General features: G+C 38.4%; 1 protein-coding gene across 2 annotated transcripts in view; it reads right to left on the bottom strand.

Moving 5' to 3' along the window:
* SYNE1 (spectrin repeat containing nuclear envelope protein 1) overlaps nt 1–13,425 on the bottom strand; it is a 311,148-nt gene that overhangs the window by 15,183 nt on the left and 282,540 nt on the right. For both annotated transcript variants that reach the window (XM_075087908.1, XM_075087909.1), the window contains 8 exons: nt 12,239–12,426; nt 9,915–10,065; nt 6,422–6,604; nt 5,864–6,001; nt 4,936–5,127; nt 3,721–4,054; nt 2,834–2,902; nt 712–854 (listed from right to left, as the gene is read on the bottom strand). In XM_075087908.1, the coding sequence (XP_074944009.1) occupies nt 712–854; nt 2,834–2,902; nt 3,721–4,054; nt 4,936–5,127; nt 5,864–6,001; nt 6,422–6,604; nt 9,915–10,065; nt 12,239–12,426 (1,398 nt within the window). The remainder of the gene's footprint in view (nt 1–711; nt 855–2,833; nt 2,903–3,720; nt 4,055–4,935; nt 5,128–5,863; nt 6,002–6,421; nt 6,605–9,914; nt 10,066–12,238; nt 12,427–13,425) is intronic.

The following is a 13,425-nucleotide window of genomic DNA, read 5'->3' as shown; positions in this document are numbered from 1 at the left end:
GATACTATCAAAGAAATATACATGGAGACAATAAAGGCTTAAAGCATAAGTTCAGACTAAATAGAAATAACTCAGTGCCACTATGCCAAATTCTGCTGGATTACTTTAGGTACCATCCATTCTAAATGTTAGGACACTATGGCAAAGCCATTAGACGATGTGATAAATAAAATAAAAACAAGTGTGAAAATATTACTATGCATCCAAGTCGCTAATCTTTCAATTCTGTCAGTAATAAAATTATGTGAATTATTAGAGAGAGGTATTTTTCCTTCCAGAAAAACTCTTTAAGAAAGCTTTTTAATCATGGATTCCATACATGCAACCTTGCTTACATGATGTGTGTTTAAAATTTATCAGCAAGATGAATACTGTGCATGAAGCTATAAAACCTGCTTTTAAAAGAAGAGGAATTTTAAACAAGCATATCATCATTAGATGTACAGAAACATGGGTGAGAAAGTACTTTTGGACATTTGCAAAAATGTAATAGGAAAATAAATTCTTTAGTGTCATGTTCTTATAATCTTACGCTATCGCAAACACACGAATAGCAAAAACAACAGCATGTGGTTAAGGGCAGCAACCATACGAGTGAGTAAGTCTAAGAAGCAGTAATATTTAATTGCTTTGTTAAAACAGCTGTATTTCTTGCAATAGCAAATCTAAGCCTGGAGGGCTTATTTGACTTGTGCTCAAAAATAAACGCACATATCCTTTGTAACTGGAATCCAGCTCTGGTCCTGTAGGTGTTTTGCTGCGGATGATGTTTTCCGTTTGCTGTATTTGGAAACGACTGGTGTCTAAGGCCTTGTCCAGCTGTCGGATATGTGCTTCCAGGGCACTAGGTTCTCCTGTAGCAAAAAAAACCAAAAAAAGTGACCGTCACCCAAGTTCTCCCAAAGTTTTTTTATCTTTTGTGCAGGCAGAATAAATATCAGGAATACTATCTAGATTAGACAGCAAGGAGAAATGTGATTGCAGCAGTATAAGTGGTACAATGTCAAAGCAAACTGATAACTAGTTACATTAGAGGGTGTTAGCAACCTTCAGAGGACAGATGACTACACCAGTGAACATGCTTGCCATAAGCATACTATCAAAGAGTCCACAGTTTAAAGCAGGCTTGCAAACTATTCTAAAGTGACTTTTTCCCTCAGAGAATGCTTCACCTGTCTGAAGGGGAAAGATCACGGCAAAGAGTGCTCTAACCTCACTGAGTTTGGAGAACGCCTTGCTCCCTTTCACAAACACTCTCAAATAAAACCTTGTGTCCCAAACTCCTAATCCAAATGTGTGTAAAAATTTTATTTCACTTCATTTGTCTTTGTAGAACTGAACTAAAAAATAGTGGAATTTCGATCTACGTGAAAGGATCCCATTCGTACACAAATCTGGAGACTGAAAGTGGTATACAAATGCTAAGTGATACTGTTATAATAATATTCTCAAGGTCCTTAGATGACTGGACGTCTTGAAGGCCCAGAGCAAGTAGTTCATGACTGATTCAGACAACCACACTAAGCAGCAAAATTTATAGCATTTTTCCAATTAGGCATTTGACAAAGATTACGCTTAACAGATCTGCAAGATAGTATTATTCATCCAAGCCATTTGGAACTCATACCAACATTTCTGAAGCAGGACTAACTTGTATTTTCCACAGAGAGGTCAGCTGAATTCTGTGACAAGAATTAACTACAGCCAATTCTAATCTGAAGCAGGCCGCAGCCTAGAGGACCACATGAGATCCCTCTTATCCATATTCTATGACTGTGCCTGATTTCCATCTGTTTACAAAGACAGTTTGAATTTGTTCATAAAGACACAATTAAAAAGAGAAAGGGAGACTTTTGTCCACCTAATTACAGAAAATGGAGCCTCTTGTATGGTTAATCTTTTGTCATACAAAACACTGCCTCACCCCAAATGGACAGAACAAAGTGCTCAGTACTACTTTTCCCTCACTACTTTCAACACCTTCACGGGTCAGAAAGCTACACACATTTTTCTATATGTAATGCCATTATTTATACTCTTAATCAATCATAATATTTTTTCACTGATTTGGGGAAAAAGATGGACAGTGAACCTGAAGTGTGTGCAACAGATGCTGAGATTTTAAATGCATGTTATTTCAAATTTGTAATGAAGTTGTCATTTCAAAAGAGGAAAACTGTGAAATCATGAGAGAAGGTATTTGTAAGTGTGTCTAATCCCTCTGGGAGAGTCATGTGACAAATGAAACAGTAGGTCTAATCTTGTGTAAAAATGCAACATAAAATATTCATCTTCCAATATAGAAGACTAAGAAAAAGACATTGTACTACAGTACCTCACCTTGGCATCGTTATCACACGAAACAACAACTAACCTAAAAGTTTATATCCAAGTAATAATCCAAGCTCTGGCTGTGTTAAAATAAATAAGTGCAAAATCAAACAATTAGGTATTGCTGTATGTGTTTTCCTTCTGCCTTTAATCTTTGTAGAAACCACTCTTCTCTCAGAGGTGTAACAGAGTATTAAGTCTGTTGAGGGACTCCAGAGAATAAAGACCAATCAGAGTAACCTACTGAGCAGTTTAGTCTAGTTACCCAAGGTGGGAGGGCCAATACTTCAAAGATAATTGTTTCGTCCATGCACCTAATGATACCTTTAAGTGCAGTAGTAAAGCAGGATACTTTTACATTAACATGCCAATGCTGCCATGTAAGAAATATTTATCTTGTGAGTTGTGAGAAGTATAGCAGATGCTAAGAGTAGAGAAAGAAGTAATGCTTGTGCACCGTGGTATTTGCATCTGGCTATGCTTAGTCTTTTTTGGTGCCTACCAGAGGTATTTTTGAGTGCGTTTTCTGTGAGTGTTACATAGGCCTCAAGAGTTTCAGGGATCTCTACATCTGAAAAAATAAAAGCACAGTCTAAAATGACAGCTCATCAATGGCTGTCTTCTCACAGCAGGAGTCCTTTTCATGGGATGGAATATATAAATGGTTCCAATAGCAAGCATTGTTTCTGGAGAAGGAAAAAAGGTGAAGACTGAAACACAGGGAACTTGCTGCAAAGTCTCTTAATATCCAGGCAAAACTGACTCTTTTCAGAGCAATGACCTGGAAAGCAAAAGACATACCAGTATGTCTTCCCCCATGAGTTGCATTTGGGCACTTTCACTTATTAAGATTTATTACACAAAGTACAAACACTTAGAAAGGATTTCCAACTTCACTGGAGAGCAAGACCCAAGATCCCACCTCAGGCTAAACACTCAGTTGCTGGAGTCTTGCCTGGGTAAGGACTGAGTTAAGATTTACTTAAGCACTTCATGATTTTGTCTGTGAAACTCTCCCACAGCATTTCTTCATCAGTTTGTTCTGCACTTCTTACCATATCCAGTATAGTTTCTTCTAGTCAGAATAACTTATGACGCATTGCTGTTACAGATGACAAATCCTATCTGGCAGGCCACAAGCATAAATACACAGCCAATTCCCTGCAATATCACACACGCCTTTGCAACTTTCCAAGGCTGTAGTCATCCAGGAATCTTCATCGCTGTGTCTACGGCCAGATGGCCACTGGGATCACTTAGGGAAAGGTATTTAAAATCTTCAGGGGCTACATAAAATACTTTTCCATGAGCATCTAGGCCAAGCAATCACGCATGTAATATTCGCTTCTTTTACTAGGAGAGAACAGGACACACAATTTGCCACCATACCTGCTATACCAGCTGCTCCTCTCAGGTAAAAGTCCTTCTCTTGTCCTCCGTCTTCTTCCTCAGAGTGCAGTGCCCGTGAAACGGCTGTCTCCAGGTCTCTGCTAAGGTCGTAGTCATGATCCCACTCCAGGGGAATGGAGTCCACACTCGCAGGGGTATCTCGCCCTGATCGCTCGCTTCTCACCGGCTGGGAAAGAGGCAGCGAAAGGTTGGAAGAGGGGTGCGGGGAGAGAACGCTGTCCGCAGATTTGTCATGCCAGTGTACGTCAGAGAGATCTGCTGATTCATCCAGATCCACCTCTCTGTCAGAGAGGTCATGTTCGTCATCTGTCAGCTAGAAGCATAATGCAAACAGAACCGATCAATGAAACATGCAGAGGCACTGCATGATCAGCCTGGGTCAGTGAAATAAAGTAGCACTAGGCAACAGTCACACTGATGGGAGTTCCATTTTGCGCTCTTTTGCACTTCCCCTTCATTATTTTAAGCTGCACTAAAAAACCCGAAGCAACAAAGAAGTTCATAATGCCAGCTCATTTTAATTACTGAAGGCACCACAAAGTCTCACATCAAGCAAATGTCTCCCGACTTGTTACTGATGCGACTGCAATGCAGTCATCGAGTTAAAGGAAACTCTGTAATGAAGTCATAGGAAGCCTAAGTGACCTTTACTGTGACTACTGCTCTCATTATATTATTTCGTATTATGAAAACCCTGGGCTTTGTTCCTTTCCTTCAGCAGAACTTGAGCTACCAAAAATCATCTTGCTCTCACTTATTCAGCTGTGTGTTCCATTCTGGAGACAATTTCCTGTCTCTCCTTATGGGGAGAATAATTTTATCATTGTTTTTTAAACAAAACAGAACTCAATAAGCTGCCAATGAAACCATCTGATGGAGCAGGGAGATGTTCTTATTACCAGTACCACACTGCTACCCCCATTAATAAAGTTTTATAAATCTCCAATTTGCATGGCGTTTCATGATGATTTACAAAAATTTCAGATCTGGTGAGTTTGCTTTCTGAACAGGACATAAATAGCATATAATGAAGGGAGGCAGACGGTCAGGGTTGTAACAAAATTAAACCACAGGATTTTTGGAAAGTTGCAGAGGTTTCATGTTAGTTCATTTCAACATCTTTCTCTCATCTCATTCTCACACTTGTAAAATGGCAACAAACCGAACAAAATGTATGCATGGAGGTATACACACAGGAAGGCGAATGAGTTTCTTGTGATAGCGTTCCACACGTCCAAAGACCTCTTGACAGTAACGACGTAACTCATCTAGATCTTCTTCAATGACAGCTGCATCCATGGGCTCACTTTTCTCAATGAGTTGCTCACCCTGCACAATTATCTGCTCAATTTTGTTATTGTTCAGTGAAATTTCTTGCTGGAAAGCCTGCATAAAGGAAAAGCCCATGCTTTATCATTTTATCAATGAAATCAACATTACAACAACCTAAGTTATTAAGGACAGGTCAGAGTTTTTCAGCAAGAATGGTGTGGGTAACAAACAGCGATCATTCCAAATATTCTGGCATGAGCAACAACAAGCAATTAAATTTAGCATTCCACAGTCTTTCTAGCCCAAAACAGCGATACTTCATGGTTTACCATCTCATTCCTCACTTGTTGTATTTGGAAAGAAAGCTCTTCTCTAAACAAGCCATGCCCATGACCAAATGTCTAGAATGAACACAGATGCTAAAGCTAACACACTGGAATTTTGGATAACATGACATTTGATATTTTTCTCTCCAGATAATGATTTTTCTGATGCAGAAATAGCTGACAAATGTAGCAGTTCTTAGGTGTCAGCAATAAGACAGACTTGACATTAGTAATTTTTATTGACATTTCCTTTTTTAATTAGGGAATGGACACTATCACCCTTGGTTTTTTTAAAATATATTTATTTATTTTTATTTTTCACAGCGCAAAGAACTTCCACTCTGGCCGAAAAGTACCTATTAAAACCTGATATAGCCCATAACTTCTGAGGTTGAAGTCTCAGCCTGCAAGTAAGGGACTGTATCAGGCTGCACTTTCACATGTTTCTTGAATTCTTTCCCCAACATGAACGTTTTTACCACTTCTTGCATCCCTCCTCCTGTTACCATTCAATCATTCTTTACCTTAAGTTGCTTTATTTTTGCTTGGACATCACACTCTGAGAAATGTTCAATGTTAGTCAGCTGCAGGTCCATCTCTGTTAGCCACACCAGGATGCTATCACGTGCTGTCTCAAACTCCTCACGCTGGCCAATAAAATGCTGGGGGGTGGAAAATGGAGTGACATGAAATGACCAAACAACCCAAAAAACCCCAGCAATAATGGTTCTCCAAAGAAATTGCTTTCATACCCTTCAAAACCAAGCTAAACTCAGTACACCTTCTTTCATTTCCTACAGGCTTTCTAAGGTTCTCTTTTCAGTAACATCACCTACAGCTGCAATTAGCTGACCTATGAAAGTTATCTGTTGTGAAGGAGCTGGTATTTGAGGTCACCAAGCATTTCCCTACAGACTTCGTGTGCTGGTTACCTCAAAGAGAACTGATCAGCTCCCTTCCTCCTCCAAAGGCAGAAATCCCCACAAAAACACTGTGCAAATGCATTAAACTGGAAGCTTCTGGAATACATTTGATTCATAAGTATAGTAATGACACTGAAGGGCTTAAGACTGGAAAAATACTTTTAGCCTGCGCAGGATGGAGGTAACTCGCTTTTGTAAGTTGTCCCATCTTTGATTCCCCTCATGAACCATCTGCTTGAGGCTGCAGTCAGAGTCAGTGCGGTTCTCTCGGGCCAGGCGGCGATATTGTTTATTGATCAGTTCCAGCTGAGTTAGACTTTCATGGACTTGTCTCTGGAAGGCCTAAAGCAATAAGAACAAAAGACACCATCAGACTTTTAATTACTGAAATCAGGATACATATATAAGTGTCTCCCTTTATTTTGACCCTACTTCTACACTTTGACCTGTGTTAGCTGATAGATTTCGCTATGGATGCAGATGTCTCCTGAGGCTACCCTGTTGAGAGACTGCCTTCTGATTAAAATGAGCAAAATAAAGGAAGGAGTTTACAAAACCAACAGAGTTCACTGAATGAGAAATTGCAACATGAATACCAGTTACAATGGCAAAATCGGCAAAAATAGACAGACTTCCCTTTCTACTCAATCACATGGCTTTGTATTTGAGAACAGAAACAAAAACAATGAATATGAAACATTTTTTTAAAAAAAGAACAGAAATCCAAGATTCCTGTGGCTTCACTGGATTTCCTTACACATGCTGAATTTGCTGAAGTGCAAACATTGGAAAGATTTGAGCAACTGTTTATTCTGAGTTTTACCAAAAATAGGGGAAAATGGTACCGAAAGAATAATCTCTTTATCTTCAGTATACTGGTATCAAGTAAGTTTTGTCTTAAAATTTTCATGAAAAGAAAATTTCATGAACATCCATACCAACTAATGCCTGAGTAAGTGTCTGCACAATATACTTTCAGTGCTTCCTCTACTGTTACAAGCGCCTCAGGCACACAACTGGGGCGCAGAAACAGTAGGTGACTTAGGCCTTAAGTTTCAAGTTGTGACTAGCAAGCACAAAGCAAGTAGGAGAAAGCACCTTGTAAGGAGCTGACTGAATTAATTCCTTCAAAAATAAATTTAAAAAAGATGAATAGCTAAAAAAAACCAACTTATTTTTATGTCATCACAGAAACAGAAAAGCAATCAAAGGAAGACTTATAAACGTAAACTACACCAGCTCTTTTGAATACAATTAGGTTTTGGCTCCCATTGTAGTGCTACTAACTTGCCCTCTGATATTCCTCACAGTGCAAATAAAGAGTCAATGTCTCCCAAAATTAGACACCACCCTTACTGGAAAGTGTGATAGGCAATATACTTCTCTACAGAAATTTTCGTTAAAAGCAGCTAACACATGAGATTTCTACATAAACAGTATGTACTCTTCATATTGTACCAGTCAAAGCTAAAAATGAAATAAGCACATTTCTGCTGTTATACCAGAGAAAAAAGTAAAGAAGTTGGTTTGAAAAAAGAAAAACGATCAAAGTCTGTAAAGTCCTCTCAATATAACTATTCCTTTCATTAAATGGCCATCAAATTAGGTAGGGGACCACCAACAAGGAGCAAATGGGCTTGCACCTGGAGTGAAATGCTCAGTAGAACTAAATTCACTTCAAATTGCACAAGGAGGCAATTCTTATATCAGAGGCACAAATCTGGCTATATTTACTAGGACCATGAAATCTAGAAGCGTGCAGCTGTTGTTTCACCTGTTACCAAGTCTTGTTCAGCAAAAGAACAGCTGTGTATTTGTCCTCCATTTTTTCAGCTCAGCTACACAAGAATTCATCTGTTATGTTCCTTCCTGTAACCTCTTTTCATTTCTCCATAAATTACTGGAGAGGATGGAGTTTGATTTTGTCCAGTGAAATCACTGACAGCCATCTCTGACCTCTATGCTCAGGAACTGAAAGGTTCTTACACAGTCTGCTGGGCTCTTTTTGTTTTTGTTTTTGTTTGGTGGGTTTTTGTGGTTTGTGGTTTGGTTGTAGGTTTTTTTTTTTTTAAATTCAACTGCAAATACGGAGGGGAAAATAAATTTAGAAAGAAAGCTGTCTAGTTAAAGCAGAAACCTACTTCCCTTAGTATGTATATATGGCTGACTTTATATTGACTCCACTGAATTACTGAATTCCACTGAATTTGAACACCACAACTTTTGTCACTTGCATTCCTACTTTTTGGTAGGTGTAGAAAGTAGGTGCTCAAAAATAAAAAACCAAAACAAACCACAAAACAACAAAAAACCCCAGAAAGAACCAAACTGCAGGGGAAGGAGGCTTCTGGAGAGGCTGTTAAGCTGTTATCTTCACAGCTAGTTGCTGCTGACACTATGTCGACAGGAAAAATTCCACAAGTCCGCAGGAGAGGGAAGGGCACCGTAAAGGCTGAGTGAGGTTCAGTGAAACAGACTTCGGGCATATTCAGATCAGCTGTAAAAATCAGTCAGCCAAGGTATTTTTGGTACTGTTTCTCATACAGAGACTCACTAAACATGAGATTTAGATCCTGAGCACTGAATAAAGGGACAATAGGAAGCAGGCCTGAGACAGAATACTTGTGTCCAGGAAGCAAGCATTTTCATATTACGGCAATCTACCTCACCATAATGAAGTCTGGCAGTGTTTAACAACAAAACCTAGCCGGTGCATTCAGAAATGTGAATGTCAATTATAAAACTTGAATCAGCGCTTCACAGTTTATGTTTTTGAATTAATTGTTAATCCAAACAGTATTAAATGGTCTTAGATGTTGTGTAGAATTTGCATTTCTTCTTCACAGCAAATACTTTACAGCACCTGACTGTTTACAGAACTGCCTAAAGAATCTGTTTTCTTTCTTCAGAATTACTTTTCTCTCTCATCTTGACATACTCCTTGCAAATATGAAACCAAGCAAAAGATTTTCACCTGTGACTAGCTATACAATGTGTGTATGCACTTTACACACAGGTATACACTCCATTGTAATCATGAGCCAAGCCATCACATTGTAGTAGACACGACAGAGTTCTGTAACAAGCTCTGAAGCATTGACTGAAGTGACAGCTTGTCAGTTTTGAAGCATGCACTTAACTTTTACGTCATGGGGGACACCATGTGGACGTATAAGATTACTTGTACAAACATGAATTTCAGGTATAATGAGCTAAAATGGGGATACTGGACATTGTATGAAATAGGTAAAGAGTTCAGAGGGCTGGTTTCAGAGAGTTACAGAAAGAAGAGAAGGGATAAAATTAAAGCAAAAGCTAAAACACGCAGCATGCATTTGAAGAGGTATTTGGTGAAGGGAAATTTATGAATGCTCTGGAGCACCTACTGACTGGACATATTACAAAGTTGCAGAAATAACAAAGGCAAGAATTTTAACTTTGGTGAACAAACAGCAAGTGAGCGCATTTTCAGTTACCACCTTCCACTGTTTTTTCATCCTAGAAACCTGCCACTGAAGGCAGCTACAAAATCATCAATTCCACTATATTAATTCAGTGCCTCTGCTGGGTGACTTGTGTATGAGAAGGAAGAACACCAGCTGGCTGCTGTAATGTGATCAGTAGATATTAAATTTCGACTATTATAAATCACCTCAAATTTCTTCAGTTCTTCTTTAGCAATCGTGTAAAGCACACCAGAGGAGCTTGGGAAAGCAGCTGTCTTCTCAGAGAGTTTTAGCCAGTCTTCAAATCTAGAGTAGTCATCCAAAAACTTTTGCCATAGCCTCCACGTCTCTTCAATTCTGCAATAGGTAACAGAAAATTAGGGAATGCTTGGACTGAAGGCCAGCTGACCTACAGAACTTTAACTAATCATCTACAACGGCAAACTAGGGCTGCACCAGACAGTAACTGGCTCTTAATCTAACTCAGACAGCCAGGCTGATGGACAGACCACAGAGAAGGCTGGCTCATTCCAGACTGAGCTAGAATAAGATTATGGCAACTTTTTTTAAATGCATCTAATTTTGGAATCAGTATTTAAAGGAAGTTCTGAGCATGCAATAGGAGCTCTAAAATTCTAAGCACATGCTAAATATCTTCTGAAATATGGTCCCAGTGTATGTACCTAAGCTAGCATTTTAGAGATTAGAGTTTCCACACTACCTTCAACTACAGAACTTATTCTTACAGAATGCTAAAGATGTTGCAGCATATATTTTCAAGTTCTCAGTCATTATTCTGCATGGCAAAAGGACATGAACATTTTTTTTTTTTTGCATTCACCAACAAGCGGTAAAATGTTATCTCTTGATATATACTGTAAACATATTTTTATTTGTTTACAAATAAAAAAAAAGTTAAAAGTTACTCCAGCATTTAAACAAAACAATTTGACTGCAATTGAATATATAAAAATAGTGGCTGACTCTTGATGCCAAAATCAAATTGGCTTAATACTGAGACTGTTAAATCCCAAGAACTTCAATGAACAAGACCTTTTTTGGGACAGCTTGTATTACAGTGGAACATTGTCTGGTTTTACATACAGAATACATCTTTCCCAAATCTTAGATACGCAGGTCTGAAAAGGACCTGATCCATGCAAAATTTATGCTTTGTTGATGCTATATTGTTTAACGTGAAGTACGACATCTGGAAAGTTGCTTTTTAATATGAATAATTGTTTTTAGTACAATAAAGATCCTAAATACCGATAGCTCAGTTAACTTACTGGTACAAATCTGCTAATAGTATAATATGTACATTGCAAGAAAGTAAAATAGAGTTCAATGCATTGTTCCACATTAACTTAGAATAGTTCTGAATTACTTTGCTGGACACAAAGGTATGAAGAGCCTTTATATTTTCAAGACAGACTGTGTCAAAGATTAAACTTATAAGCTATATTTATATATATACACTATACAAGAATTACCATGGCAATAGTATAAAATTACTTAAAGATAGTAATCTGTGGATATAGAGCAGCAGAACTTAAAAGCAACACAATTTTGGCAGAAAATAAAGAAAACTTTTACTAAATACATTAAGAGTATCCCACAAATCCAAAGATCATATTAAGTTCAAGTCAGCATTTTGAAAAGTCATAAACTTTACCTAGACTTCTTGATATGACTGTGTAAACATCACAGAAATCAGATTCATGACTTAAAAGGTATGAAAAAGATCTTCATAAACACAGGAGTTCAAACAGTTAAACATATATTATTACTGGTCAACACGGAGTATATAGCATTGGCCCAATCTAGCCTACATCATTATGACTATCAAAATCACCCACGCTATCCTAGATGGGAGTAGAAAACAATGAACCTTCTGGATATCATGGCATGCAGTGTACAGATGGTCTAAGCAAGTGCAGTAAACCGGACCACACGCAAGATGCGCACACTTGCTCAGCAAAGCTAAGGTGGGCAGGTGAGGAAACTCCAGATGAGTATTCAGTCCTAAAATTCTTCCAAATAAACAAAATCAGACATAAGAGAAACCATTGAGGAACATCAGGTGCATGAAAACCCTAACACCTGGAATAACATTCCACCCATTCCATAACATTTCCTCATCAGTCTCAGTAGGTCTAGAGTAAACTTAAAGTGTTAAAACTCTCCCTTTTAATGTTTTCTAGATCTCTTTGAGTCACTGCTATCATCGAAAGCTTTCTCTAGTTTCTCTGTCATCATTTCTATGAAGCACAGGAAATAAGACATCATTCCATCAAAGGCCTTGTGAGCAAAATTTGATAATCAGTATCTATACCTTGTATAAAGGCACATACAAATGCAATCCAAAATTTCTTGTTTTCCCCTGCAGCATAACAGCTATTGGCTTTTATTCAGTGCATGATCTTCTTCTGACCCCTTTTTCTTCAGTACTACAACCCTATAACATACATCCCATCCTGTATTTGTGCCTGTCAAAGGAAATACTAATTTGTAGGTATTTTAGACTTACTTAAGTCTCCTTTCCATTGACATTGCACAAATGTTCCTCCACCTTCTGTCAAGATTGCGTGTAGCCTGCTGGATAGAGTCACACTCTGCTTCTGTGGCACAAGCATCACAGTCATGAAGAAGCACTTCACACAGATTAAGAACAGATGCCACTCCAGTGCTGTGTTTCTCTATGTCCCTCTGAAGTTCCTGCAGGTGAAGAAATTAATTCTTAAGAGAAATTGCAAAACATGCATAAATACAAATGCATTTCTCTTCTATTTATTAAAAAAATTAATAAGCTTGCAACCAGGAGGAAAACATCCAATGAATATATATTAAGAGACTGCATCTGCGCAAGTAGTGTTGCAATGTTATCAATGAAGCCAGGAGAACCTGGCAGCATGCACAGCTCTCCCAGGGACTACGAACACCAAACCATAACCTGGGACAAACTGCCAGAGCTTTGCATGCTCAGCTGAGCATCCTTCACATTTAATCAATCATCACCAATAAATGGTGGAATTATTCCTTTCCCATTATCACAGAAAATGTAAAGCAGAAGTTAGAAGTTTGACAAGAAAATATGTTCTTATCCACTGCGGGGGTTTGGTGGAGGTGTCCTTCATGAACCTACTTTTCCCCAGGTGAGCTAGCTGCAAAGTGGCATGTTTGACATGGAGATCAGCAGCAGCACAGGTTGACCATTGCATCTCTAGTAGGAGATTTTTCTTCCTTCAACTTTCCAATTCTATGGCATTTTCTTTGGAAATGGAAAAGGAAAATTCAGGACAGCTACTGAAAATGCACTTACACTGTCTTAGCACTTATTGTGCTAAGTGCTATGTGATCGGTATTATTTCTCCTGTCTGTTTCTTGGTTGCAATGGCTTGTGATAATGTTTCATCTTGAAGCAACGTTTCAGCTTCAGTTTTGAACTACAGGTTCAAGTTAAGACAAGCCACAAAAGTAACTGGCTATTGCTGTTGGATCAGTGCAAGGAAAAGAAACCCTGCTTGACTTTTGCCTACATTTGCAATGAGTCATCAGAATATTAGATGGAAAAATCAGGATGGACAGTAACAAAGCCAAGACTACATCATTCCTATAGCGACAAAGAAGTACTAATGTGACTACACCGAACAGTGATAATGTCTCCTCGCCTCTACAATACTATGTTCACTTCTGATTCAGGTGAAGAAAGAACTA

The sequence above is a fragment of the Phalacrocorax aristotelis genome, chromosome 3 (genome assembly GCF_949628215.1).
Source record: "Phalacrocorax aristotelis chromosome 3, bGulAri2.1, whole genome shotgun sequence".
In the NCBI taxonomy this organism is placed as follows: Eukaryota; Metazoa; Chordata; class Aves; order Suliformes; family Phalacrocoracidae; genus Phalacrocorax; species Phalacrocorax aristotelis.
This window is presented reverse-complemented; position numbering and strand designations above follow the sequence as displayed.